The following is a 27368-nucleotide window of genomic DNA, read 5'->3' as shown; positions in this document are numbered from 1 at the left end:
AGAAAGAGCAGCAGATTTAAGATACTTTATGATCCTGTGGAACGTTTGAATGTCCTGGTTAACCTCATGTTCACCTCAGCCAACAGCTGCACTGACTTCAGGTCCTTTTTCTTTACTGTTTTCCACTTTTCCTCCCAGCTTCATGTCTTCTTCTGTCCTTCTGAGCTTCTTAAAGTCTCCTCCAATAAAACACAAGCTGAGCCATGATGTGGAACTTTACTGGCACACATCAACTCTTTCACCACAAAACAAAAAGAAACATCTGTCACAGCTGCATGCCACAGGCTCCAGTATTCAGTTTCACTTTGAAAACCAACCAATCAGAAGCGGTGAAAGGTGTGATGCAGTGAGGGAAACCGTGTACCTTGTAGGTGGTGCTGTCAGAGCAGGGCTCCTCCACCTGCACCAGGATGAAGGCGTGGAGGAAGTTGGAGGCAATCATGTCTGGGACGAAGGGGGTGGCCTCCTCTTGAAATATCACTGCGACAATGTCGTTTCCTATGTGGCGCTTCCTCTGCAGCTGAATGACATCATCATGACGACTTGAGTGACATCATCCTGTTACATTTGCTCCATGTCGGGTGATGTTGGATAATTACATGATCTAATTCCACGTTACACCGTCAGCCATGTCATGTGATGTCATAAGTATGGGACACCAAGCCATGTCATATGATGTCATAAGTATGGGACACCAAGCCATTTCATGTGATGTCATAAGTATGGGACACCAAGCCAGGTGATGTGATGTCATAAGTATGGGACCCCAAGCCATGTCATGTGATGTCATAAGTATGGGACACCAAGCCATGTCATGTGATGTCATAAGTGTGGGACACCAAGCCATGTCATGTGATGTCATAAGTATGGGACACCAAGGCAGGTCATGTGATGTCATAAGTGCGGGACACCAAGCCATGTCATGTGATGTCATAAGTATGGGACACCAAGCCAGGTGATGTCATAAGTATGGGACACCAAGCCAGGTGATGTGATGTCATAAGTATGGGACACCATGCCATGTCATGTGATGTCATAAGTATGGGACACCAAGCCATGTCATGTGATGTCATAAGTATGGGACACCAAGCCAGGTGATGTGATGTCATAAGTATGGGACACCAAGCCATGTCATGTGATGTCATAAGTATGGGACACCAAGCCAAGTCATGTGATGTCATAAGTATGGGACACCAAGCCAGGTGATGTGATGTCATAAGTATGGGACACCAAGCCAGGTGATGTGATGTCATAAGTATGCGACACCAAGCCAGGTGATGTGATGTCATAAGTATGGGACACCATGCCATGTCATGTGATGTCATAAGTATGGGACACCAAGCCATGTCATGTGATGTCATAAGTATGGGACACCAAGCCAAGTCATGTGATGTCATAAGTATGGGACACCAAGCCATGTCATGTGATGTCATAAGTATGGGACACCAAGCCATGTCATGTGATGTCATAAGTATGGGACACCAAGCCAAGTCATGTGATGTCATAAGTATGGGACACCAAGCCAAGTCATGTGATGTCATAAGTATGGGACACCAAGCCATGTCATGTGATGTCATAAGTATGGGACACCAAGCCAGGTGATGTGATGTCATAAGTATGAGACACCAAGCCATGTCATGTGATGTCATAAGTATGGGACACCAAGCCATGTCATGTGATGTCATAAGTATGGGACACCAAGCCAAGTCATGTGATGTCATAAGTATGGGACACCAAGCCATGTCATGTGATGTCATAAGTATGGGACACCAAGCCAAGTCATGTGATGTCATAAGTATGGGACACCAAGCCAAGTCATGTGATGTCATAAGTATGGGACACCAAGCCATGTCATGTGATGTCATAAGTATGGGACACCAAGCCAAGTCATGTGATGTCATAAGTATGGGACACCAAGCCATGTCATGTGATGTCATAAGTATGGGACACCAAGCCAAGTCATGTGATGTCATAAGTATGGGACACCAAGCCAAGTCATGTGATGTCATAAGTATGGGACACCAAGCCAAGTCATGTGATGTCATAAGTATGGGACACCAAGCCATGTCATGTGATGTCATAAGTATGGGACACCAAGCCAAGTCATGTGATGTCATAAGTATGGGACACCAAGCCAAGTCATGTGATGTCATAAGTATGGGACACCAAGCCAAGTCATGTGATGTCATAAGTATGGGACACCAAGCCAAGTCATGTGATGTCATAAGTATGGGACACCAAGCCAAGTCATGTGATGTCATAAGTATGGGACACCAAGCCAAGTCATGTGATGTCATAAGTATGGGACACCAAGCCATGTCATGTGATGTCATAAGTATGGGACACCAAGCCAAGTCATGTGATGTCATAAGTATGGGACACCAAGCCAAGTCATGTGATGTCATAAGTATGGGACACCAAGCCAAGTCATGTGATGTCATAAGTATGGGACACCAAGCCAAGTCATGTGATGTCATAAGTATGGGACACCAAGCCATGTCATGTGATGCTATATCATCATCTCATCCGCTGTCTTTATTTTTAAAGAAGTTCTAATAACATGCTGAGTCATGCTTTCTAATGTTTTGTACAGTTTTAAGATGCTTATTTGTGGTTCATAGCGTTGAAAGGAGCTGAGTCATGCCGTCTACCTGCTGTGCGTCTCCCTCAGTGAACGGTAACTTCGTGGACACGTGGAACATGATCTCCTGCTCTCTGTGGACCGTGTAGACAGACTGAGACCCGGTCTGACCGTGAAACACATCCAGACCCCCCCGAAATCTGCACACAGGAAGCAGCCACCAGTCAGTTGTTATCTTTTCCACCTTTCTGTGGTAAATGAATGATTTGGAGGTAGAGTGAGCTGAAAGCCTCCCATTCTGATGATGTGATATCTGACTAAACTCCTGTTTGGTTTTCATTCTGCAGGTTGTTTGTTGGGCAGCTGAATTATTAGCTTTAAGTTTTATTCAACCTCCTCCCAGCCAATTCTAGACGGTTTTGTTCATGAAATTTGCGTATTTTTATAATCTTTTTTATCATTCTTATCACAGAAAACAAAGGAAAGTGCTGGAGAGGGACTTTAAGTTCTGTTTTCCCGCCTGTGTGCACGTTTGAACTCACGCTAAATACTTTATTGATTTATTGGACCCTCATGAGACACCACAAAGGCATTATTTCATCACACAAAACACTGGAAAACTGTCTATAACCTAAACATGTTGTGTAGGAACAGCTAAAGGTAACTAAACCAGAGCTTTGAACAAAAACCAAAGGAATGAACAGAGAATAAATAAAATAAACATGAAACTATGAGACCAAAAAGGCAAAGACTTACCCTTACAGATAACTACAGTTTGGGTTTGAGTTTTTGGTGTAAAAATGATGTGATTGTATGTTTGAAGTGAATCAGAAGGCAGCAGCACGGCTGATGTGTTCGACTCTCACCCCTTAAAGTCCTGCAGCTCCACTTTGTCTCCAAGCAGCTGCAGAAACTCGGTGAATGCTGGCGTCTCCTCGTTGTTCGTGAACAGCTCCTCCTCAGAAACCTGCCAGACAGGTGACAGACTCATCAGACTCCCTGTCAGCTGCAAACAACCTCTGTCAGCGCCCCCTGCTGTTTGGAGGACTATGTCTTCACTGTGCTTCTCAGAAACACCTTAAAGGTGACATTTTCTGCTCTTTTAACGATTTAACACCATTTCCTGAGTTCTTATTGAGATGTTTGAGACAGACTTTGGTCTAAGGACCCGTCCAGAAATATCTGCGTCCACAAAATGCTGCAGTACATATGCCAGGCCTGTATGTGGCGCTGTGACGCCGCCACACCAATACACTGACACCAGAAGAGGAGCCATGAAGTATGCGTATAAAGGTATTAATAATCTTTATAACATCTGTGTATAAAGGTAGAATAAGCCTGTAATCCGCCATTGTTGTTGTTGTTCTGACCATAGATGTTATGAAGTTACAAAGGACTTGTTAAGGTTTTATTCTTTAAATGTCTGTGGTTATGACGCATCTAGTGACGGTGGCTGAGGTTAATGGTTAGAGAGGCGGGGCTTATATGTCATTGTTTCTGAAAAAAACGTATTCGCCGTCCACACGACTCCGGGCTATCTGGCGTTTTAGGATTTTCTGGGACCCGTTTTCCAAAAATACCGGTTTCACACCTCGAAAAAGCCGGATGCGTTTTTATGCGGATTCAACGAAAACGTTCTTTTGAGGACGGGCCCTAAAAATCTGTCGGTTTAAGCTCAGCGGCTCTCTGTCTCAGTCCTGTTTGACACCTCTTTGTTTTCAGGGTGGAGCTCAACTTTAACTTCAACTTTAACACTTTAGTGAGGTCAGCAGCTATCAAAAACACTCCAGCGCTATATAGGAATGTATAAAGATTTCCACCTTTCATGTCGGTAACCTGGGTTCAAATCCTCTACACACCAGTAGGGGCCCTCAGGTAAGACCCCTTTACCCTACCTGCCTTACCTGTGTAAGTCGCTTTGGATAAAATACATTAGTTTAGCAGTTAGCTGTAAGTTAGCAGTTAGCCGTAAGTTAGCAGTTAGCTGTAAGTTAGCAGTTAGCTGTAAGTTAGTAGTTAGCTGTTAGTTAGCAGTTAGCTGTAAGTTAGCAGTTAGCTGTTAGTTAGCAGTTAGCTGTAAGTTAGCAGCTAGCTGTAAGTTAGCAGCAGATGCTAGCAAACAATGCTTTCTCGTGAACAGTAATGGACCAAGCGTAGTAATGCATGTGAACCGTTAATTACTGCGTTTAAACATTTTGGATATATTAACCTCATTAAACAGTTGTACCTGGAGACCTCCATCTTTATCAGAAACATGCCGATAATGTAACGTTAACACAGCGAGAGCGGTACACGGCGTTCAATGTAGCAGCGAGAGTGAGGAGGGAGTTAAATGAAGGGGAACTAAATAAATCCCAGGGTTGTGTTTTTGGGGAGTTTTACACCTGCTGGTGACCTCAGACGCCCTGATATCTGCTCCCAGGAGCAGGAAAAAGGAGTTTCACACCTGTTGGTGACCTCAGACGCCCTGATATCTGCTCCCAGGAGCAGGAAGAAGGAGTTTTACACCTGTTGGTGACCTCAGACGCCCTGATATCTGCTCCCAGGAGCAGGAAAAAGGGATTTAAACACAACACAACGACACTGAAGAGTCGTACCTGTCCAAATCTCTGGTAGACGACCCCAAACTTAAAGGTGTTGTTCACCTCATGTTCATCATAGTTCACAATCAGCTGAGACGCCTGGAAACACACAGACAGACAAAATCAGTCCAATGTGGTCTGTGGTTAGCAGAGGAAACTCAGGGGAAGCTTTATGAGCTTTATGAGCTCACCTTTGGGTAGAGGACGGGACTGAACCGCAGTCCTGCTGCTTCATCACACAGCAGCTTCAGGAGAAACAAACAAAAGTGTATCTGACCTTTTATTAAACAGTTTTTATTCTTTCAACACATCTAGCTGATGGTCCTTCGTCAGCACTTCAGGGTTGGATCACTTTCACATTACTGTATTTGTTCTTTAACTGAAGTTAAACATCTTTATTTCACCGCAGTTTCCTGTGAGAATGAAGTAAAGAAGAGGAGAGCGCACCTTGGCCAGCTCTGGTACGCTCGGGATGTCCGGCAGCTCTGCCAGTGATAATCTGTGATAGACGCTCTTCATCCGAGACCTGATGGGACAAAAGAGACAAACTGGAGTCCTGAACCTGTTCAGACACCATCTGTGTTCACTGAAACGCAAACATACAAGTTTAAATGATTCAGCTCACGTCTGAGAAATTTAAAGTAAAATATGTAAATGTATATAATAACAACACTCAGTGAAAGTTGTTCTGGAGCCAAATAAAGACAGAAAGTTTATAGAATCTACAGAAACAGCTTCTGGAGCTTCTCCAAGCAGCAGGTTACCTGCTGACAGGTGAGGGTGTCAGGATTGGGTATAAAAGCAGCTTCCACCAAAGGTTCAGCCTCTCCAACAAGGATGGGTCGTGGCTCACCGCTTTGTGCCAAACTCCATCAGAGTTTAATATATATATAAACTCTGATATATATATATATATATATATATATATATAATATATAAGATAATATAAAAGAGTCACCATTCTACTGGGTGTTAAAAGCCATCTGAAATAAGTATGTTTTTAGCCCAGATTTAAAGAGGCCTAGGTCAGAAATAAGACACATCTCGGGGGGGGAGCTTATTCCAGAGCCTGGGGGCAGCAACCGAAAAGGCTCGTTCACCCCAGGGCTTTTATTTGGACCTGAACACTTCCAACCAAAGTTGATTTGTTGACCTCAGAGCTCTGCCAGGGTTACAGACAGTTAAAAGTTCAGATAAATACGATGGGATGAGGCCGTTAAGAGCTTTAAAAACAAACATTAAAAGTTTCAAATCAGTTCTATAAAGGACAGGAAGTGAAAGAAAAGCTGTTCTGGAGCCAAATAAAGACAGAAAGTTTATAGAATCTACAGCAACAGCTTCTGGAGCTTCTCCAAGCAGCAGGTTACCTGCTGACAGGTGAGGGTGTCAGGATTGGGTATAAAAGCAGCTTCCACCAAAGGTTCAGCCTCTCCAACAAGGATGGGTCGTGGCTCACCGCTTTGGGCCAAACTCCATCAGAGAATCATCAATAAGTTCAGGAAATATTCCTCAGAGTCAGACTGTGAAGAACTTTGGTCTTTCAGCATCTACAGAGCAGAATATTGGGAACAGATTCAGGGAGTCTGGGGAAACCTCAGTGTGGAAAGGCCAAGGACAGAAAGCCCTGCTGGATGAGCTCGGAGCCCTCAGGCAGCACTGCAGGAGAAACCGTCAGGCCACCATGATCCATACAGCCACATGGGCTCAGGAGGAGCTGGGAAAAGCATTTCCACTCAACACAGTCCACGGCTGCATCCAGAAATGTGAGCTGAAGCTGCATCACACCAGGAGGAAGCCATATATCAGCTCTGAGCAGAACCACGGCCCAGTTCTCTGGACTCCAGCTCATCTCAGAGGGACAGAAAGACAGTGGACACGTGTTCTGTGGGCAGATGAGTTTCAGCTGCTTCTGGGAAAAACTGCTGAGAAAGAGCATCCAGCTGTTCTCAGAGGAAGGTTTAAAGCAGCGTCTGTGATGGTCTGGGGCTGCAGCAGAGTCCAGGGCATGGAGGGCTTCATCTGGGTGAAGGTACCACTGATGCATGCTGGATGTTGGAGTTCTGGAGAGACAGATGCTGCCATCAAGGTGACCATTATGACCCATTATGACCCATTATGTGGTTATTATGTTGGTTCAGTCCAGTTGGAAACAACCTCCATGTGTCCAATGGTGACTGGAGCCAGATAGATCTCTTCATCTGGAAATCAGTCACCATTTTCTTAGTTTTTGAGATGTTCAGGAGATTTCAGTCGTGAAAAGAAAAGGTGACAGAACAGTTCCTTCACGAGCCTCTTTGCTACTCAGATTTCTCTGAAAAAACTGCAACAATCAGTGAAAAACTCAGTTCCCAAAGCATGAAAAAGAGTCATTAAAGGAAGCTGAAGGAACAACTTTCACTGAGTGTTGATGCTTCAGATTCTTCTTTTGGTTCAGTTTTCTGAATATAATGATCAGTGAAGATGCTGAAGATCATTTATCTGTTCAATAAAGGTTCAAACTGATATAAAATGTACAGAATTGAAGGTTTTTGTTCCATTTTAGAACATTTCCAGACTTATCTGGGTATATTTGCTCGTGCACAACAGATTGTATAAAATATTTTGTTGTTGTCTCATTGGTTTATCGTATTTTACTAAAATGGGAGCTTTCACAAACTTTATATCTGTACTATGAGCTCAAAATGTTTCACTGATCTGAGGAGTCGCCCCCTGCAGGTCATCAGAAGGAGTGCAGGTTTGTATTTATGATAACGGTTCAGTTGGAAGTGCTGTGCATCCCTTCGGTGGATATAGCTGTACCTGATGATGACGTGCAGGTGCTCCTGCTCCTTCTCCTCCTCGTGTCTGACGGACAGCAGCAGGTTTCCCAAACTGCTGGCCGAGCAGAAGTTCAAATGCTCCTGAGAGACAAAGTGAGGTCACAACCAAAGATGCAGAATACAAGAGACACTGAGACTGAAACACGAATCTAAGCCTCACCCGGCCCAAGAAGTGCTTCCTGTAGGCCCGCGCAGCCTCGTTTATCTCCTCCAGCTGGTACCCATAATCCCCTGGGGCAGTTCCTTCCTCTTCTCTCCTTCCTCCCCCGTCCTCCTCCTCACTTCTGCTCTCTTCAGAGGTGGGAGGAGCCACAGGAGGAGGCGGAGCCTCAGGATCCTCGATCCAGTAACCTCCGAACTGAGGCAGGATGACCTGAGGGTACGGCCCCCCCCCTCTCCAACACCTGCAACACACATTTCCATCACTTCTGAGGACGTGACTCACATCATTTACCGGAGACTTAACCTGTCTGTAAGCAGCGGGCTTTCGTCTCGGTTCACTTCCTGTTTGTGTCTCTGGCGTCTGTTTGATGGTGTTGGATCGACTGTTTTGTTGAAGGACTAACTGGATATCACACAGATACGGTGTACTCCACATGCTGCTTTGAGGAACGGCATTATATTCACTTTATACTAAATACAGTGTTTATACACTAATGCACAAGAGCTAAAGTTTTAGAAGATGCTGTGGGAATTGCCCCAAAGATAAGGTGAAGTGGGGTCACTCAGACGAGACTAGAAATGGACAGAAGGACTTTGAGAGGTTAAATCTAATTGTTGCCGGGCAGAATACAGTTTCTCTTTTTTAAGAAACGACAGGAATTGAGTGAATAGAAGCCTGCAGAATACTGTAAAATCAGTCTTTTTGCAGAGGGGACTCCTGAATAAACTCTACTGTGTAACTCAAGCGAAACAGATGTCTAACAGTCGTGTTTAATGTCCAATATTCATATTTGATTAAGCATTTCACTGTTTTTAGGTCCATGGTTGGAAAATGTACTTTATCGGTTCATTTTTCTTTTGTTTGTTTGTAGCTTTTCTTCTGTGGCTTCACCAGGACTGACCACAGTTTTTATCTTAATAATTACAGTAACTGGGCCATTTTTAGTTTGCCTTGTCAGGGTGGTCGTGCACGAGGTTTGTGTGACAGAGAACTTATTTTGCTTCAAACTATCTTGTGTGTCGTGGTACTTTGTTGTTTTAAATTTGTACGGAGATCAGTAATTTGATCAGTTTTACGTATTTCTGGAACGATCCCCATTATAGTACATGTGGGCTGCATTGTTTTCACTTTGGTTCATTTAACTTCATTAGAATGGATAAAATTTTCCCACTTTTCTATGGTATGGCCAGTATTTACGCCATGGGTTAGGGTTACCGTTTCCTTGCTGTTAAATCTGAGAAAAGTAAATTCAATCAATGGCTCGATCAAAGCCTTTATGTTATGTTCCTCGTATATAATACACATATGTTATATGTTATGTTATATATGTTATATATCGTGCAATTTTCCATTTTTCTGGATATCTTATATCTTATGTTTTGATAAGAGCCAAAGCCGACTCCTAATTGTTGCCGGGCAGAATACAGTTTCTCTTTTTAAGAAACGACAGGAATTGAGTGAATAGAAGCCTGCAGAATACTGTAAAATCAGTCTTTTTGCAGAGGGGACTCCTGAATAAACTCTACTGTGTAACTCAAGCGAAACAGATGTCTAACAGTCGTGTTTAATGTGACTGGATAGTGTAGTGGTATGATTGCCACCTTTAATGTGTGAGATCTGGGTTCAAATCCCCTGTATGAAAGGTATTATCTTCAGTAGGGGTCCTTAGGCAAGGCCCCCTTACCCCCTCTGCCTACCTGTAAGCTGCTTTGGATAAAAGCATCTGATAAATGCATAAACATAAACATGTGCAATATTAACAATCAAAGGCTCGATCAAAGCCTTTATGTTATGTTCCTCGTATATAATACACATATGTTATATGTTATGTTATATATGTTATATATGTTATATATGTTATATATCGTGCAATTTTCCATTTTTCTGGATATCTTATATCTTGTGTTTTGATAAGAGCCAAAGCCGACTCCACCTTCTGGGAAAGATTGTCTTCTGGTGTCTGCAGGAGCTTTCTTTGCTGTGTTCTGCTGTGGCAGCTCAGAGAGAGACAGGAAGACACTGAACAAGCTGGTCAGGAGCCCCAGCTCTGTGACAGACTGTCCCCCGGACAGGAAGGAGGAGGTGGGCCAAGATAACATCTATAACCCCTCACCCTGCACCACACTGTTGGTCTCTAAGCACCTTTTTCAGCAGCTTCCACAGAGCAGGAGTGAATCCCATCGGCCATCAGGGCCTGATGTAACTCAGTATATAACACTGTGTACATTCAATATGTTCAGTTTATTCTCCACTTCTTTGTTTTGCAACGTAGCTTAGATTCAATATTAACCTTTTTTATCTTATGATCCAAACATTGACGAATATCAACACGTTGTAAAACTGGAAGAAACCGACTCATGGATTAATCCGAATTACTGACACCTGATATAGTGACTTAATAAAGGTCTGAAATAATACTGAGTTCGTGTGTTTCAGGTAAATCAATCGTGTTCAGATGTTTGTTTCTCACCTCCTCAATCCTCGGATAAGGAATGTAATCGTCCTGAAACAGTCAAAAAAAGAAAGAATGAACAAAATCATACAGACACCTGATCAATAACTAAACAAAGATACTAATTTTAAAAATGTAGACATTTTGTTAGAGATTTATGGAGAAAAATAAAAATATTCGCTTGTTTTCTTTGTTGAACATCACTAAGCAACTGTTTTGAGGACAGTTAAATGTTATTTTTATATGTTTTGTATTAAATAATTAAATTAAAAACATCTGCAGATTAATTAATTAGAAAATGTCTTTGTGTTGCACATGAATGAAAATGAAAGATGCTGGTAAACATGAAGGAAATTCACACAAACTGACACACACAATGCCTTATAATGGTGGGGGGGGGTCGTGCTACAGCTTTTGGAGGATCTTTGAAGGGAAACTGGGGCCAGATTAGATTTAATTCCCTAACAGCAGCACAGAGACAAACTCACAGCCTGAAACTCAAGCTGTGGTGATATTTCAAAGTAAAAGGGACAAAGTTAGAAGAATTGGATGTAAACTTTGTTCTAACTGGATGTAAACTTTGTTCTAACTGGATGTAAACTTTGTTCTAACTGGATGTAAACTTTGTTCTAACTGGATGTAAACCTGTGGCTTGAGGCCTTTTCCAGGTGCTGATCTGGACAATAAGAAGCTGCTAACTCAGCACAAGGGGAATCCTCATTAAACCTGCTCATGCTTTTAAGTCAGCTACCCACAGATTATCTGTGACTCGGTTGGCCGTTAGCATGGAGAGGCTAAAGATTAGCATACGGAGGCTGCTGACCCACTTTAGCTGCTTTCTATTCCACACGAATAGTTCTCCCTCTGACTACCTGATGAGAGATGGAGGGCAACAGATCTGTGAAGCCAAAGCACTGGTTTCATAACATTAATCTGGTTATTAATGAAGAAACTGTTTGAGATAAACAATGTTTGTACCTGTTAATAACAACAGCCGGCAGAAGTGAACTTAATTAAATCTCCGGGTGCTTAGATTTAGTTTCTGAGTTTTCTTCCCTTTATAAACATTAAATAAACCTTTTATTACATCATCAAGTAATCAGGAAGTACAGAATTCTACATATTGGAGGAACCCGCAAAACTGTAGCCACTGAGTAAGGATTTCAGATCCACCAACAGCAGCTGAACATATTTCCAAAGAGCAATGAAGTCGCATTTATAAAGAGCAAAATTAAATGAAAATCTGTGAAGAATTAAGCAAATTAAAGTCAGTGTACATCAGTGTCCAGGTTTGGACAATCTCTACTCAGGGAATGTGATCGAAGGACCTGTCCTTTACAAAATTCCTCTGTTTGTAACGAGCTACAACATCACTGATGAAGCTAACACAAGCATCATGCTGGTAACCCATCACCTGAGATACCTTATTACTTCAGCTGCAGTCAGTTTAGAACCAAAAGCTAGCATTAAGCTAGCCAAACCAACGTTAGCTTAGCTTGCTGATAGCCTAATACTTGCTAGCTTTTCTTCGAAAGGACATTAAAGGTTTAAACTGATTCCACGTAGCCTCTAATCTTCTTTAATCACATCGAAAAACAAAAACAAACTGTTTGTTTTCAGTTTGTTACTCCGTGGGTCGACTGATGGGTTAACATGAAGCGATGAACTGTTCTCCAAACATTTCACAGCTTCCTTAAAACGGGGTATTTCTGCTCCCCGTGGTTTGGAATATTAGCTAATGATGCTAAATACCCTGAGCAGCCACAGGGGGCTGTAGAGGAAGTTAAAACACAGCAGCTACCTCGGCTGGATATTAGCTCGCCGAGGCTAACCTGACAGCAACAAGCAGCAGGTTGCTGGTTTGCTGCTGCCACCAACTGTGCCCTTGGGCAGTGACTTCTCTGCTCACACACAGTAACAGACTGAGCTGAGACTCTGGTTCATACCAACAGGACATGAAATGCAGCCATAAAGCGTGGCGTGGATGGATATGAGCACAGACAGATGAACAGACATGCCTTCTGTCTCTGAGGGATTGTCTTCATCTCTGCAACTTCTGGCACCTGCTGCATTGGTTTTCGGGAAGAAAAAACATTATTAACAATCTCTGTCTCCAGTTTCACGATGAACCTTCAGAAAGGATTCACTCTTACTCATTTTTAAATTATATCCAACAACAAACCGGGATAAATTATCTATATTAATTCCCATTTGGTGGGTTATATGGAGCTGAGTGAAAATAGACTAAAGTGTGTGTTGATGGTCATTAGGAAGCTTCTGTTCTTATAGTTTTCAGTAAAATAATGAGCATTTCAGTCTTTATTAAACACATGCAACACATAAAACAGCAGATCATATTATGTGAGCGCTCACAAAGCTGCAGAGTACCAATTCAGTGGCTTAAATTAGGCTAAATTAGGGCTAAAATGGCCATATTCTCACATCTTTGAGGGGAAAAACAATAAATCCGACAGAGTTCAGAATGTCCACTCATTCATATCATGTTTTTTAACTATAGTTGAGTCAGTGGGGACGAAGCATACAGCAGCTAAAGCATTTCAAACACTGTTTAAAAGCAGCTTCAGATATATTCACAGTTTCTTCTTAAACCCTTACGTACATCACATCTGAGCTGATGGACAGCACAAGGTGACTGTTTTGGTTCAGGACTTATGGACATGTTAACAGTTCTCGCCACAACACTGATATATGTTTATGTATTTAGCAGATATAGAACTTTAGGTTGCAAATCTGTGTGCCTCCATCATTTATTTGGAAATGATCATTCTGTCAGGTCTCACAAACGCTCTTAGGTTTTTTGTACCTTGTCACTTCCTGTTTTATTTTGAAATTAATAACTCCTCTAACTTGCCCTTCCTCCCGTGTCTTCCCTGATTCCCAAAGTGTTTCCCCCTGTTCCCCCTGGTTCCTCAGGTGTATTTAGTCTGCGTCTCGTTGCCAGTGTGTTGAATTTGTCTCTCGAGCTTTCTTCCTCCACAGTATGAGTATCAAAGATCTTGTTTATTGATGATTTCCTCTTTGAGAGTGATTTTCTGTTGTAAGTTTTTCCATAGATTTAGCTCAAGTGAAGTTTTTTGTTTACATTTGTAGTTTTTCAGTAGTATCTCCGGTAGAGGAGTGTTTTTGATTTATAATTATAACTTTCATAGCAACTCCCTTAGAAGGAGTCTCCTTCTGTTTTTTGATTTATTAAATTTCTATCGAGCCTCCGACGGTTCGGAGAGGGATAAGTTAATTTGTGAAACTTATATAACTTTTGTTTTGTCCTCCTAGCGTGGAGAGAACTTTCTTTAGTTTTATAGCCTCTCCATAGGTATCGAGGAGAGTGGGTTAGGAATTATAGCCTATTGCTTTGCTCATCAAAGAGACTATCATTGTATAAATAAAACCATATTATTGATACGACCCTGCATCTGCCTCCATGCTTTCACGGATCGTGACAAATTTATCCCCCAACGAAAACACTGACTGGAGCTGTGACAACAAAACGACCTTCAATATAGAAATAGTGAATAAACATTACCAACAAAATCTGTTTTTGAAGCAACAGTGGCCCCAAATATTTGAAAAGTGAGCGATATTGCAGCTCATCCTCTATATTTTCACAGTTTATACTGATCACCTAAAGTTCAAATATGATTCTGATTAAGTTTTACTAATAAAAAAAGACCAGACGCTTCATGTCTAAAGAAGCACAACAACGAGCTGTTGATGTTAGCACTCACCAGCTAGCTGAAGCTAGCATTAGCATGCTTTGTCAGCTTAAGCCACCATTCATTTTTTCATATGTTACCAAGAAAATTTAGTTATTTGCTAACTTGTTAAGTTGCTTAACAAAGAAAAATCACATTCCTCTGAAAATGGTTCAAGGACTGAAACTGAGTGAAAAAGCAGAACACGGCCTCTGGATTTGTGATGTGGCGGGAAAAGGAGCTGCAGTGTCATCATAAATAGATGTAAACAGCCTCTAAATATGGGGAATAATAAGAGTTACCAAAGAAATAATGTCACTATGCAGTTTTAAAGCATTTAAATCCACATTAAATCAAATTCTATGACAGATTATTGACTTGATTTATCTCTTTCCTCCAAAAACAATATAAAAAGTTTAATTCTGTAGGTTTAGTCTAAAAAGAAGTAAACTTTTTGTCCAATTGAGTATTTGTTTTTAATTTTGAGATGTGAGTTTCGTGTCACTGGAGATGACTTTGTGGAAGGAAGGAGGGTTCACTTACTTCTTTACAGAAAAAGTGAATATAAAAGAGTAAATTAACACTGTTGAAGATGTTTATTGTGAATCTAACTCATGAAAATAGGTTCGAAGTCACAAAATAAGTGAAGTTTTGTGCAGCATCTTAAATAAATCTGTCGAAAGTGGTGCAAAAATATTACAAAATAAATATAATGTCTGTTTATTTATTCATACAGTAGATGCTGATTTCAATCTGTTGATTGAATATTGGATGAATTCTGCTGTAGAGAAGCTAATAAACTCATCTCATTTTAAAATATATGAACCTTTATTGCCAGACTGGAACACAATTTCCTTATTTAACACATAAACAGACAAAATAACTTCCACATTACATTAAAATTAAATTCTTACCTCCATCTTCTCCATCATGTCGAAGAAGTGAGCCGACTGCAAACAAACAGACACACAGATGAGTTAAAGTTTTGTTTTCAGTCGTTTTCTCAGTTTATTTGTAATTTCTGTATTTATTTCTGTTCTATTTGTTCCAAATAATTAATTTATTCATTTCCTTTTCATTTCACCATGCATTTCTTATTAGATTATTTAATGGATATATTTCCTCTTTGCATTTATTTCCATGTTTGTTTGTTTTTACATTCCTTTACACTAATTTCTGTTTCATTATGCAAATGAGGGGGCGGGGTTTAGACTGTGTCACCGAGGCCTATGTGCAGCCTGATAATCAACCAATGGGTGAGCAGCAAAGCCATGACACAGTCAGAGGGACCGCCCCCTTATTTGCATACAGACGTGGGTAAAGTTAAAATATGAATAAGCTTTAATGAAATGAATGTGCGATGAAATCAACATGAAACAAAGACTCGTTCAGAGCAGATGAACCGGTGTGTGTTACCTTCATGGTGGGGGGTGCGGTACGGGGGGGGGAGGGTGGGCAGTCTGCCACAGAAACATTGGAGATGGTCAGGAGGTCCTGTTTGCTGAAACAAAGGAAGACATCACCTGAGACAACGATGATCAGACACCTGTCCGAATCACACTTATCAATAAGCTAAAGCTAACATCCACACGGCTGCTGTCTGACTCATCATCATGATGACCTATCAGCAGCCTCCACACTTTCAGCTGCGATGATGTCACACAGGGATAATCCATCCATTCCTTTTGCCCTCAGGCCAGTCGCTTAATGTGCTCGCTCCATGGTTGCCATGGTTTCCCCAGGTGTCCAAACCAAGAACAGGTGACCTGGATTTAAAACTTTCGCAGGAGCTGCCAGCAGCCAATCACATCGCAGTTTGGTGCCAGGGTTTTAAGGATCTATGGCGTCTGCACTTTGACTCGGATATTGATGACTCATGTTTAATATTGATGACTCATGTTTAATATTGATGACTCATGTTTAATATTGATGACTCATGGTTTAACTTACATATTGATGAGTTATCTCATCTGATATGAAAACTGATGACTCATGTTTAATATTGATGACTCATGGTTTAACATACATATTGATGAGTTATCTCATCTGATATGAAAACTGATGACTCATGTTTAATATTGATGACTCATGGTTTAACATACATATTGATGAGTTATCTCATCTGATATGAAAACTGATGACTCATGTTTAATATTGATGACTCATGGTTTAACATACATATTGATGAGTTATCTCATCTGATATGAAAACTGATGACTCATGTTTAATATTGATGACTCATGGTTTAACATACATATTGATGAGTTATCTCATCTGATATGAAAACTGATGACTCATGTTTAATATTGATGACTCATGGTTTAACATACATATTGATCTCAGCTGATATGAAAACTGATGACTCATGTTTAATATTGATGACTCATGGTTAAACATACATATTGATGAGTTATCTCATCTGATATGAAAACTGATGACTCATGTTTAATATTGATGACTCATGGTTTAACATACATATTGATGAGTTATCTCATCTGATATGAAAACTGATGACTCATGGTTCGATATGAATATTGATGGCTGACTCATTATTTCAGTTCAATACTGATGACTCATGTATGATCGGAGTATTGATTAAACTCAACAGTCGACTCAGAAAAAAAAGTTACTTTGAATTCAATACTGATGACTCATGCATAGATATAGATTTGTCACCTTTTTTTTAAGACTTTGGAGTTGAATGTTAGCTCAGAATAAATAGCTGCTTATTTATAACAGAAGTGTGAATATTGATGAGTTCCACTAGGATTTGATTATCAGTGGCTTGTTAATCATTTCAAACCCAGGTTTGAAACCCGTTCAAACTCGCTGACTCACGTGAATACTGATGATTCATGCTTATAATTAGCAGCTAAAGTTTATCTTTGGCTGGAAATGATGACACAAACGTTGTATAATAACCTGACATCGATACTGCAAAGTCAGATTTGCTGAGAAGCAGCGCCTTGAGCTGCTGTGTTGATGACTCGTCCTTCGACTGAGACTGGGAGGCTTTAAAAGGCTGAAGTGAGATCACTGGCTCTCGCTGAGCTGATCCCTGCAGGAGGATGAAGCATCAGCAGGTGAGAGCTGTGGTTCTGGTCAGAAGACCCGCTCCTGAGGTGTCGGAACATCTTAAGTCTAAACAAATCGATGACACCAGCAGTCCTGCAGGTTCCTCATGACCAGAATCAATATCTGCCGGCTGAGAGGTTTTCATTATTTCTGCTTTTTCCTTTCTTTATGTTTCCGACCAGCTGCTCCAAAAACATTTAGTTTGATAAACAAAAACATTTAGTTTGATAAACAAAAACATTTAGTTTAATAAACAAAAGCATTTCGTTTGATAAACAAAAACATTTAGTTTGATAAACAAAAACATTTAGTTTAATAAACAAAAGCATTTAGTTTAATAAACAAAAACATTTAGTTTGATAAACAAAAACATTTAGTTGGATAAACAAAAACATTTAGTTGGATAAACAAAAACATTTAGTTTGATAAACAAAAACATTTAGTTGGATAAACAAAAACATTTAGTTTGATAAACAAAAACATTTAGTTTGATAAACAAAAACATTTAGTTTAATAAACAAAAACATTTAGTTTGATAAACAAAAACATTTAGTTTAATAAACAAAAACATTTAGTTTGATAAACAAAAACATTTAGTTTGATAAACAAAAACATTTAGTTTAATAAACAAAAGCATTTAGTTTAATAAACAAAAACATTTAGTTTAATAAACAAAAACATTTAGTTTAATAAACACCGTCCTCCAAAAGCATTTTAGACTTAATTTAAGTTCATGGAACATGTGACCGCGAGTGGAGTAACAAGGAGGTGGTTAAAGAAGACATTTTGATCCTAACCGTGACCTTATTTAACACAAAGTAAGGTCCATCCATCCATCATCCATCCATCATCCATCCATCATCCATCCATCATCCATCCATCATCCATCCATCCATCATCCATCCATCCATCCATCCATCCATCCATCATCCATCGGACATCCTGCCCTCCAGATAAAAGCTGCTTTTTAGTAACAGAAATTAATCTGTTTTAAGTTAAAATGATTCATTTCATTATTGGAAACTGTGTTTAATTCTACGAAATAAAAATCCTTAATATTCTCGCGATTCCTCTCCAATCGTAAGTCTCTCTGCTCCTCTTCCTTCTCTCCCTCCTGTTTCTTTTATTAACTTAACCAAAGTGACATTTCCTCAGAATAAAAGAAAGCAGAGCAGCCAGAGGGCTGGAGCTTTGGTTTGCAGGGAGCCTGATGACCTTCTTTTACTGTGTGACACAAAGGAAGTTGCATAAAACTGTGAAAGGAAACAAGATAAGGAATACTGCTACTGGGTCCTTAGGATTCAACTCACTGATGAAATAATATAAGATGACGTAATAAAACTAAAAAGCAGGAAAAGTAAAACATCAAACATGTAAGAATTCTGCTTTTTATCTTCTTTTTGTCTGAATTCTTCCACAGTTTATTTTTGTTCAAGTTTTAGGGCTAAAATCCAAAGTCTCCAGTTCCAGGATCGGGTTAAAACCCATCATTCCAGACCCCAAAAGAGCTCAAATCCTTAAGGAATACAAATACTGAGGAGTGCTTCAAACACGATGCAGAGCTGGACCAACTCCCCAAAATGTGCCCATGGCTCAAATACTTTTCAAGAAAATGGGACCTCCAGTCGTCGTGAGAGCCACTGCATACGAAGGAAAAGTGTCAGCCGAGGTAATGGTAACCATAGCAACGGCGTGATCGTTGTCTAACCCTAAACAAGTAACGTTACTGTGTAAACCCAACCAGGAAGTCGCGTTTATACGTAACCATGACAGCCTGCAGAGCGGCGTCCACAGCGGTAACGTTAGCATTGTGATGTTAGCATTGTGATGTTAGCATTGTGACGTTAGCATTGTGACGTTAGCATTGTGACGTTAGCATTGTGATGTTAGCATTGTGACGTTAGTATTGTGATGTTAGCATTGTGATGTTAGCATTGTGATGTTAGCATTGTGACGTTAGCATTGTGACGTTAGCATTGTGACGTTAGCATTGTGATGTTAGCATTGTGATGTTAGCATTGTGACGTTAGCATTGTGACAGGTAACAGGTGTTACATGCTGGGTTTGAACAGTCATCACTTAGAAATAGTTGAAAGTCTAACGTGTAATTTTGTTATCTCACAACCGTTTTAGCATCCTCATCACAGAAAGAAAAGATCCCCAAACTGAATAAAACGGGCTGAAAGTCCGACATAGCACATCAAATTCTGTTTCTGGTCACGAACACGAGACGGCAGACATGTTTTATTTGGATTACACTCCTGAATTAAGGAGATTCTCAGGTCCTCAGAGCTTAAATAAGAGCAACTGGACTTCTGCTTATTGGTTATTGAAGAACCTTTGAACTAAAATGCTTCATTAGTTCTAAACTCGATGGATAAGCAGTAGAGGGACCATTCAAACTTGGCGAGTCGTTAAGGTCAATGAATCACCTGACCAATGTGTGGGTGGTTTAAGGTGGTTCACCTGTGAGCCGATTCCCTGCCTGAGAGAGCATCTATCTGTGAAACTTTACAGGACGCCATCAGGGGTCTCGTTTCAGGTGGTAAAAGAATTATATGACAGATTTGATTCAATCTTTCCAAGTTATTCAGGTTGATTTCTCTGGGCCTCTGCAGATGGTCCAGAACGCGGCGGTGCGTCTGGTCTTGGATCAGCCTAAAAGAACTCGTCCCCCCTCTGTTCATTGAGCTCCTCTGGCTGCCCTTAGCATCAGATCCAAGTCCCTGATGTTAGCTACAAAGAGCTTAATGGAACGGCTCCATCTACTTGGATGCTCTTGCAAAGGCTTCTGTCCCAACTGGGTCCCTCCGTTGGTCCCAGGATTGTCGTCTAGCAGCTCCTACACCACGCCTAAGACAATCCAAACTCTGTTCATGTGTCGTCCCACGATGGTGGAATGACCTACCGAGCGCTACCAGAACAGGGGCGTCCCTGTCTATCTTCAAGAAGCTCCTGAAAACCCAGCTCTTCAGAGAGCATCTCCTATCCCAGCACTTCCCTTGTACTTCCCTCCCCCCTCTATCTCTGCACTTTATCTTTCTGCACTTCCTTCTATGCCTGCACCCTATCTCTACTCTGTCCCCTCTGACAGAGTCGGACTCCTGGGTTCCTTCTATGGAGCTTATTGTTAGCTTTTTATAAAGCTGTTATATCTTCATTTGTAAGTCGCTTTGGATAAAAGCGTCTGATAAATACAGAAACAGAAACATTTCTCATCAGTGATGAGGAGAAAATCAGATGATTTTAACGTCTTGAATCATATGATTCACCAAAGTCTTGGTGCCGTGGATTCCATCAGGTGGTGGAAAACATAATTTCTGTGTATTATATATATTGAACTGTATCTTTATAGCGCTTTATACATAAAACAGAATGAAATTGAACTGAACTGAGCTGCAGGTTGATGCTGGCAGTCGTCAGTTCTTCCACATGTTAAAGCTCTAATATCTGCGACTGAGGAGGCTGCTGAAGGCTGCAGTATCCAGCAGGAAGGAGCTGTTAGGATGGTAAAGTGTGCCGGCAGCAGCACTCAGTCAGTGTCTTGGTGTCATACGAATCTACAGGTGTTTCTGTGGATATTTCACCTCCATCTGACGAAAAATGCTTAGTTCAAAACATCCTCTTTGAGCTGGAAACATAAGAAATAAAAACACTGATGGTCTGACTGTGTTAAAGAGCTCCGAGTTGACTCCAGGACTCCAGTTTTATTCCTGTCCTCCGTGATTAATTAGTTTTCCCTCATAAGGCAGCGAGTCCTGAGGGAGCGGCTCGAGCGTCCAGAAACGGACAGAAAGGTCAGGAAGACGGGAAGCGAGAGCAGAGAGGGGATCCACAACCTGCTGAGAGAAGGTCACTCAGCGAGGAGCCGTGATGTTTGAACCGCCGTCCAAGGCAGTGACACAGATGTCCACTTCTGGGTCTGACACCAGAATTCATGCTTCAAGGTCAAAACGTGTTTTAAATCAGTTCGTCAAAATGTGTGTGTGTGTGTGCTTGTATTACCCATCTTGTGGGGACATAATCATTTTTAAATGAGCACATTATGAGGACCAAACTTCGTCTGGATACAAAACAAGTTAATTTAATCTCATCAGTTTATGAGTTACTTCAGACTTTCTGTGGAATCTGAAGTGTCAGAAAGTTGCTGCAGATCCCTGTGATGGGAAAGGGAGTGTGTGTGTGTGTGTGTGTGTTTCTGTCATTATGAGGACCGTAACCCTGAGAGACACTGCCTTATGGGGACATCTGTCACCATGGGGACCTAATTGTGTTCCCCAGAGGTTCAACGGGTTTTTGAGGGTTAACCCCTTAAATGCCACCATCACAGACCTGCTACAAACCACCACCTTGAATAAAACAGGCTGAAAGTCCCACACTAACATCAGATCTTGTTTCTACCACCAGATAACAGACACGTTTATTCAGCTATTTGTTATCATTTAGATTCTTCATTCATTAATCAGCTCTTATTGTCCACACAGTTATGCCTTTTTAATGTCTCATGAATAAATTATATCCTGCTGAACCACTCACTAAATATTAAACAGCCAATCCCAAATTCTACATTTACTCTTTATTATACCCATTTCTGAGGAACCCTCACAGCGCTGATAGTGTATGACAGAAATAACATCCTTGTTGTGTTTTAAACATTTGAATCATAAATTACCAGAACAAACTATTACCTGATCAGGATTAGAGTTAACGTCTTAATTTTAAAATGTAAAATTAAATTTGATCCACTGCAACACAGTGAATGCAAAAGTCATGCAAAATGATCAGAAATAAAGGTTCAATAAACCAATAAAACATGTCAAACAGCACCCCCCCCATGGAATATTTCCTTGCAAGTTACTCCGACCATAAGTATCGATCAATCAGGCACTTTAAATATCAGCCTTTTTCATTCAGCTTCTTTTCTTCTTCTCCTTTGGTCAAGACCGGATCTTTTGGTTCAGACAGAATTATTGAAGGTGATTTTGTCGGCTGGATAATGACACCCATGGATATTAAATGGGTTTATGGAGAGAGGCCTGTCCACAGAGGTATAGAAAGAGAAAAGTGTGTGCATGAGGCTTTAAAATTAAACCACGGTCTCTGTGAAGTTGGCTCTCAGCTGGTTCGTTATCTCCTCTGACAGCTGCATGTCACAGCCGATAACATCATCGCCAACACGCACGGTAACATGACAAACTGAGACATCTTCAGGCCGTTCCTGCAATGTAACACGCCTCAAGAGTCTGTCACCACAAACAACTTCCTGACACTTTCTCTTCGAAACCTGCTAAAGACTCAAAACCGTCTGAGAGACAAAACCTACCAGAGACTGTTCCTGAAAGCACAGCAGCGGATTTTAAAAGCTCAGGAACGTTTCTGTAAATATCAGGACAAACTGCTTATTGTCACTCAAAACAACCAAATAAAGCTTCTACTTTCAGAAAGATTCATTCATCTATAGTCCCACTCTGATAAAATTCAAGCTTTAACTGTACTTTAACCTTATAAACATGACCATAAGATGCTGTTGATGAGATTTAATGCATTGGTGGAACCAATCCTAAATGCTTGCTGGGTGGAGCTGTAAAGATAATTTGCAGGAACCGATGAAATGAGAAGCCAGCAAGCTACTAGTATGTTATGGTATGTGACAAGTGACAAATAGCAGACATGACATGTTCTGCTCACGGCTGTTATCGTATGAAATCAGATTCTGTAAGTTCCCGTGTTTTATCCAAAGATATTAAACTTCAGCAGACATGGATTCAGTTTAGTATCAATTAAGATGAGAGAATACAAGTCTAAAATCTTAATTTTATGGGCATGAAATATGTTTTAATACAATATAAAACTGTTCATAAAATCTGATGCTGGTCTGGTCTCTTGTTTGGGAAACACCTTAAGAGTGAAAAGGCATAAAAATCACCTGATAAGAGTGTTTCTCTCTGTGTTTACTGAGGGTCTCTGACCAACAAAGTGAGCTGGAAGCAGCAGAACCAGAACCAGAACACCATTTACTCTACTGAGAGAGGTTTGATGACCCGATACTTCCACACAACTTTCTGTCATTCAACTTCTTCCTCTTCAAACGTAGAAGAGGAGTAACAGGAGGGCCATCTGCACTAGTAGGTGTGGTCAGATCAGCATATTCATAGATATATATTCATATATATATATATATATATAATCAGAGGGAGTATTTATACTGAGGGAGAATTAAGCCAAAGAGGTTGGCTCCTTGGTATAATTCACAGCTGCTTTAAAGCAGACTGCAAGAAAGCTGGAGAGACCTCTAATTTAGAAGAGTCTCAATTATTCTGGAAAGATAGTTTAATAACGTATAAGAAAGCACTTCGTAAAGCTAGAACTGCTTATTATTCATTATTGATAGAAGAGAATAAGAACAATCCCAGGTTTCTCTTCAGCGCTGTAGCCAGAATAATCCCAGGTTTCTCTTCAGCGCTGTAGCCAGAATAATCCCAGGTTTCTCTTCAGCACTGTAGCCAGGCTGACAAAGAGTCCGAGCTCTGTTGAGCCATGTGTTCCTTTAACTCTCAGCAGTGATGATTTCATGAGATTCTTCATCAATAAAAGTGTTTCTATCAGAGAGAAGATTAATGGAATCCTTCCCATTATTATCACTGATGTATCATCAAGTAGAGCAGCTTTAGAAGTATCTTTAGAACCTGATTTGTATTTAGACGGCTTCTGTCCAGTTGATCTTTCTGAGCTAACAACAGCAATAGTCTCTTCTAAACCATCAACTTGTATTTTAGACCCAATCCCAACCAGACTGTTCAAGGAGGTTTTCCCCTTAATCAATACTTCCATATTGGATTTGATCAATCTGTCTTTGTTGACAGGATATGTACCTCAGACTTTTAAGGTTGCTGTAATTAAACCTTTACTTAAAAAACCTACTCTTGATTCAGAAGTGTTGGCTAATTATCGACCTATATCCAATCTCCCTTTTTGTCTAAAGTTCTTGAAAAAATAGTTGCAGTTCAACTTTGTAATAATTTCCATAGAAATAATCTGTTTGAAGAGTTTCAGTCAGAATTCAGAGTGCATCATAGCACAGAAACAGCACTGGTGAGTGATGAGGGGAATAACAACAAGTGGGGCAATTAGCAACCAAAACCAGGTGTTAAAGAAGTGCAGAAAATTAACCAATTAACCAAAGGAAAGGATCTTATGAAAATAAAACAGGAAACATGAACAAAAGGAAAAGCAGAACATCGGAGACACAAAAGCTCTTATTTATGTGTCATACCCAAACAATTCATCATCATTACAGGCCAAAAACATTCATCAATAACTGTTGGAGTGGGACTTTAAACTAAAACATAAATAAAAGTACATTTTAAACACTAAAATAAAAGGTTTGGATGATTTTTGCCACTTTGAGTCTGTTTTGTTTGTCTTTTTGATTTCATCCAGTGAGTTTTACTGAGTTTTTATGGGATAATTTGTTTTGCTGTATAATTTTTTCTTTATAAATATAAAATGAGAAACAACCGTTTGTGTCATAACTTCATGACATTTCTTCCTGCAGTTACATCACAGCGTGTAACCAAGCATTCACCGAATATAAAGTGCACATTTTCTCAGTGCACTCAGCTGCAGGTAAATTTTTGTGCCTGTAAATTCATGAAAAATGTATTTATGAATATTTCCACAGCTGGAGGGGCTGCTGGGCTCCAAGAAAACATCAAAGCTGTTTATACATTATTAAATTTAACTCTCAAGATCCTTGTCTGTGAGTAAAAACTGTGGCAGCAGATGATCAAACTTCAGTTTTTATTTAAAACGTGAGCTGAAGAATCTCAGGAAATAACTTGTGGGATAAAATGTGATAAATAGCTTTTTTAATGTTGTCATTAAAGTAATTTAAATCTTCATTTAGCTCTTCACATGTTTTCTTGTTTAAGGATATTTTCATAAAAAGTCATCATAATTAATACAGAGCTGCAGAACCAGACCAGAACCAGTGATTCTGATTTGTTTTCAAAATCTTTTAGTAATCAAAAAAGGTCCAAATTATGATGAATGATGTTGAAATAGAAATAGTGTATGAAACCACATTATTGGGTGTGATAACTGACAACAGATTATGTTTGAAGGGTCACATAAACCATGTAAAAGCAAAAAGGTATCCTGAAGATATGCCGAAGGTATGCTGAAGGTATCCTGAAGGTATCCTGAAGGTATGCTGAAGGTATGCTGAAGATATGCCGAAGGTATGCTGAAGGTATCCTGAAGGTATCCCGAAAGTATGACGAAGGTATCCTGAAGGTATCCTGAAGGTATGCTGAAGGTATGCTGAAGGTATCCTGAAGGTATCCTGAAGGTATGCTGAAGGTATGCTGAAGGTATGCTGAAGGTATGTTGAAGGTATGTTGAAGGTATGTTGAAGGTATGCTGAAGGAATCCTGAAGGTATGCTGAAGGTATGCTGAAGGTATCCTGAAGGTATCCCGAAGGTATGCTGAAGGTATCCTGAAGGTATGCTGAAGGTATCCTGAAGGTATGCTGAAGGTATCCTGAAGGTATCCTGAAGGTATCCCGAAAGTATGCCGAAGGTATGCCGAAGGTATGCTGAAGGAATCCTGAAGGTATGCTGAAGGTATGCTGAAGGTATCCTGAAGGTATGCCGAAAGTATGCCGAAGGTATGCTGAAGGAATCCTGAAGGTATGCTGAAGGTATGCTGAAGGAATCCTGAAGGTATGCTGAAGGTATGCTGAAGGTATGCTGAAGGTATGTTGAAGGTATGTTGAAGGTATGTTGAAGGTATGCTGAAGGAATCCTGAAGGTATGCTGAAGGTATGCTGAAGGTATCCTGAAGGTATCCCGAAGGTATGCTGAAGGTATCCTGAAGGTATGCTGAAGGTATGCTGAAGGTATCCTGAAGGTATCCTGAAGGTATCCCGAAAGTATGCCGAAGGTATGCCGAAGGTATGCTGAAGGAATCCTGAAGGTATGCTGAAGGTATGCTGAAGGTATCCTGAAGGTATGCCGAAGGTATGCTGAAGGAATCCTGAAGGTATGCTGAAGGTATGTTGAAGGTATGTTGAAGGTATGTTGAAGGTATGTTGAAGGTATGCTGAAGGAATCCTGAAGGTATGCTGAAGGTATGCTGAAGGTATCCTGAAGGTATCCCGAAGGAATCCTGAAGGTATGCTGAAGGTATGCTGAAGGTATGCTGAAGGTATGTTGAAGGAATCCTGAAGGTATGCTGAAGGTATGCTGAAGGTATCCTGAAGGTATGCCGAAGGTATGCTGAAGGAATCCTGAAGGTATGCCGAAGGTATGCTGAAGGAATCCTGAAGGTATCCTGAAAGTATGCTGAAGGTATGTTGAAGGTATGTTGAAGGTATCCTGAAAGTATAGGGGCTGCATGGCGGTTAGTCACCTCACAGCAGTGGATTCCTGGTTCAAATCCCAGCTGGTTCTTTCTGTGTGGAGTTTGCATGTTCTTCCCATGTAATTGTGGGTTCTCACCTGGAACTCTGGTTTCCTCCCAACACCTCAAAACATGCATGTCAGGTTAATTAATTACTCTAAATTGACTTTAAAAGTGTGGAAGGTTGTTCGTCTGTGTGGCCCTTTAATGATTCTTTGTTAGATTCTGTTGTTGTCAATGTTCACGAGAAGTTGTGGAATCCAAGGCGCCACCATGCAGTAGTGTCATCAGTGATGTCATCGCATGTAAATTAGATTATTAACTCCTACAGTAGACAAACTGCTGCAAATGAGAAGGAGAAACACAACGTGGAGCTCTTTGTAGAACCCAGATGAGATCAAAAAGTACCATTTAAGTTGGGATCACTGAGCACCATTTGCACAACAATGGTTTGATTAATTGATTTTGTTCTGTATTGACAGATCACCAAACAGCATCGACTTTCTTCACTATCAGATCCACATGATTCCAACCCGGCAGATCAACAAGTGACCCATCAGAACCACAAACCCTAAAAGCA

At 40.6% G+C, this 27368-nt stretch overlaps 1 protein-coding gene across 11 annotated transcripts in view; it reads right to left on the bottom strand.

The window, feature by feature from the left end:
* Positions 1-27368, bottom strand: part of LOC140279806 (rap1 GTPase-activating protein 2-like) — a 56576-nt gene that overhangs the window by 10199 nt on the left and 19009 nt on the right. For 10 of the 11 annotated variants that reach the window (XM_072374993.1, XM_072374994.1, XM_072374995.1 and 7 more), the window contains exons 1-8: positions 8143-9100; positions 7963-8063; positions 5611-5689; positions 5355-5408; positions 5179-5262; positions 3448-3548; positions 2652-2781; positions 365-520 (exon numbers count right to left, since the gene is read on the bottom strand). In XM_072374993.1, the coding sequence (XP_072231094.1) occupies positions 365-520; positions 2652-2781; positions 3448-3548; positions 5179-5262; positions 5355-5408; positions 5611-5689; positions 7963-8063; positions 8143-8580 (1143 nt within the window). In that variant the 5' untranslated portion in view covers positions 8581-9100. Of the gene's footprint in view, positions 1-364; positions 521-2651; positions 2782-3447; positions 3549-5178; positions 5263-5354; positions 5409-5610; positions 5690-7962; positions 8064-8142; positions 9101-10605; positions 10649-12615; positions 12664-15224; positions 15261-15726; positions 15812-27368 lie in introns of those variants that run through there. The other variant, XM_072375003.1, reaches the window with a different exon arrangement.

The sequence above is a fragment of the Leuresthes tenuis genome, unplaced genomic scaffold (assembly GCF_036924035.1).
Source record: "Leuresthes tenuis unplaced genomic scaffold, fLeuTen1.0.hap1 SCAF_21, whole genome shotgun sequence".
NCBI lineage: Eukaryota > Metazoa > Chordata > Actinopteri > Atheriniformes > Atherinopsidae > Leuresthes > Leuresthes tenuis.
This window is presented reverse-complemented; position numbering and strand designations above follow the sequence as displayed.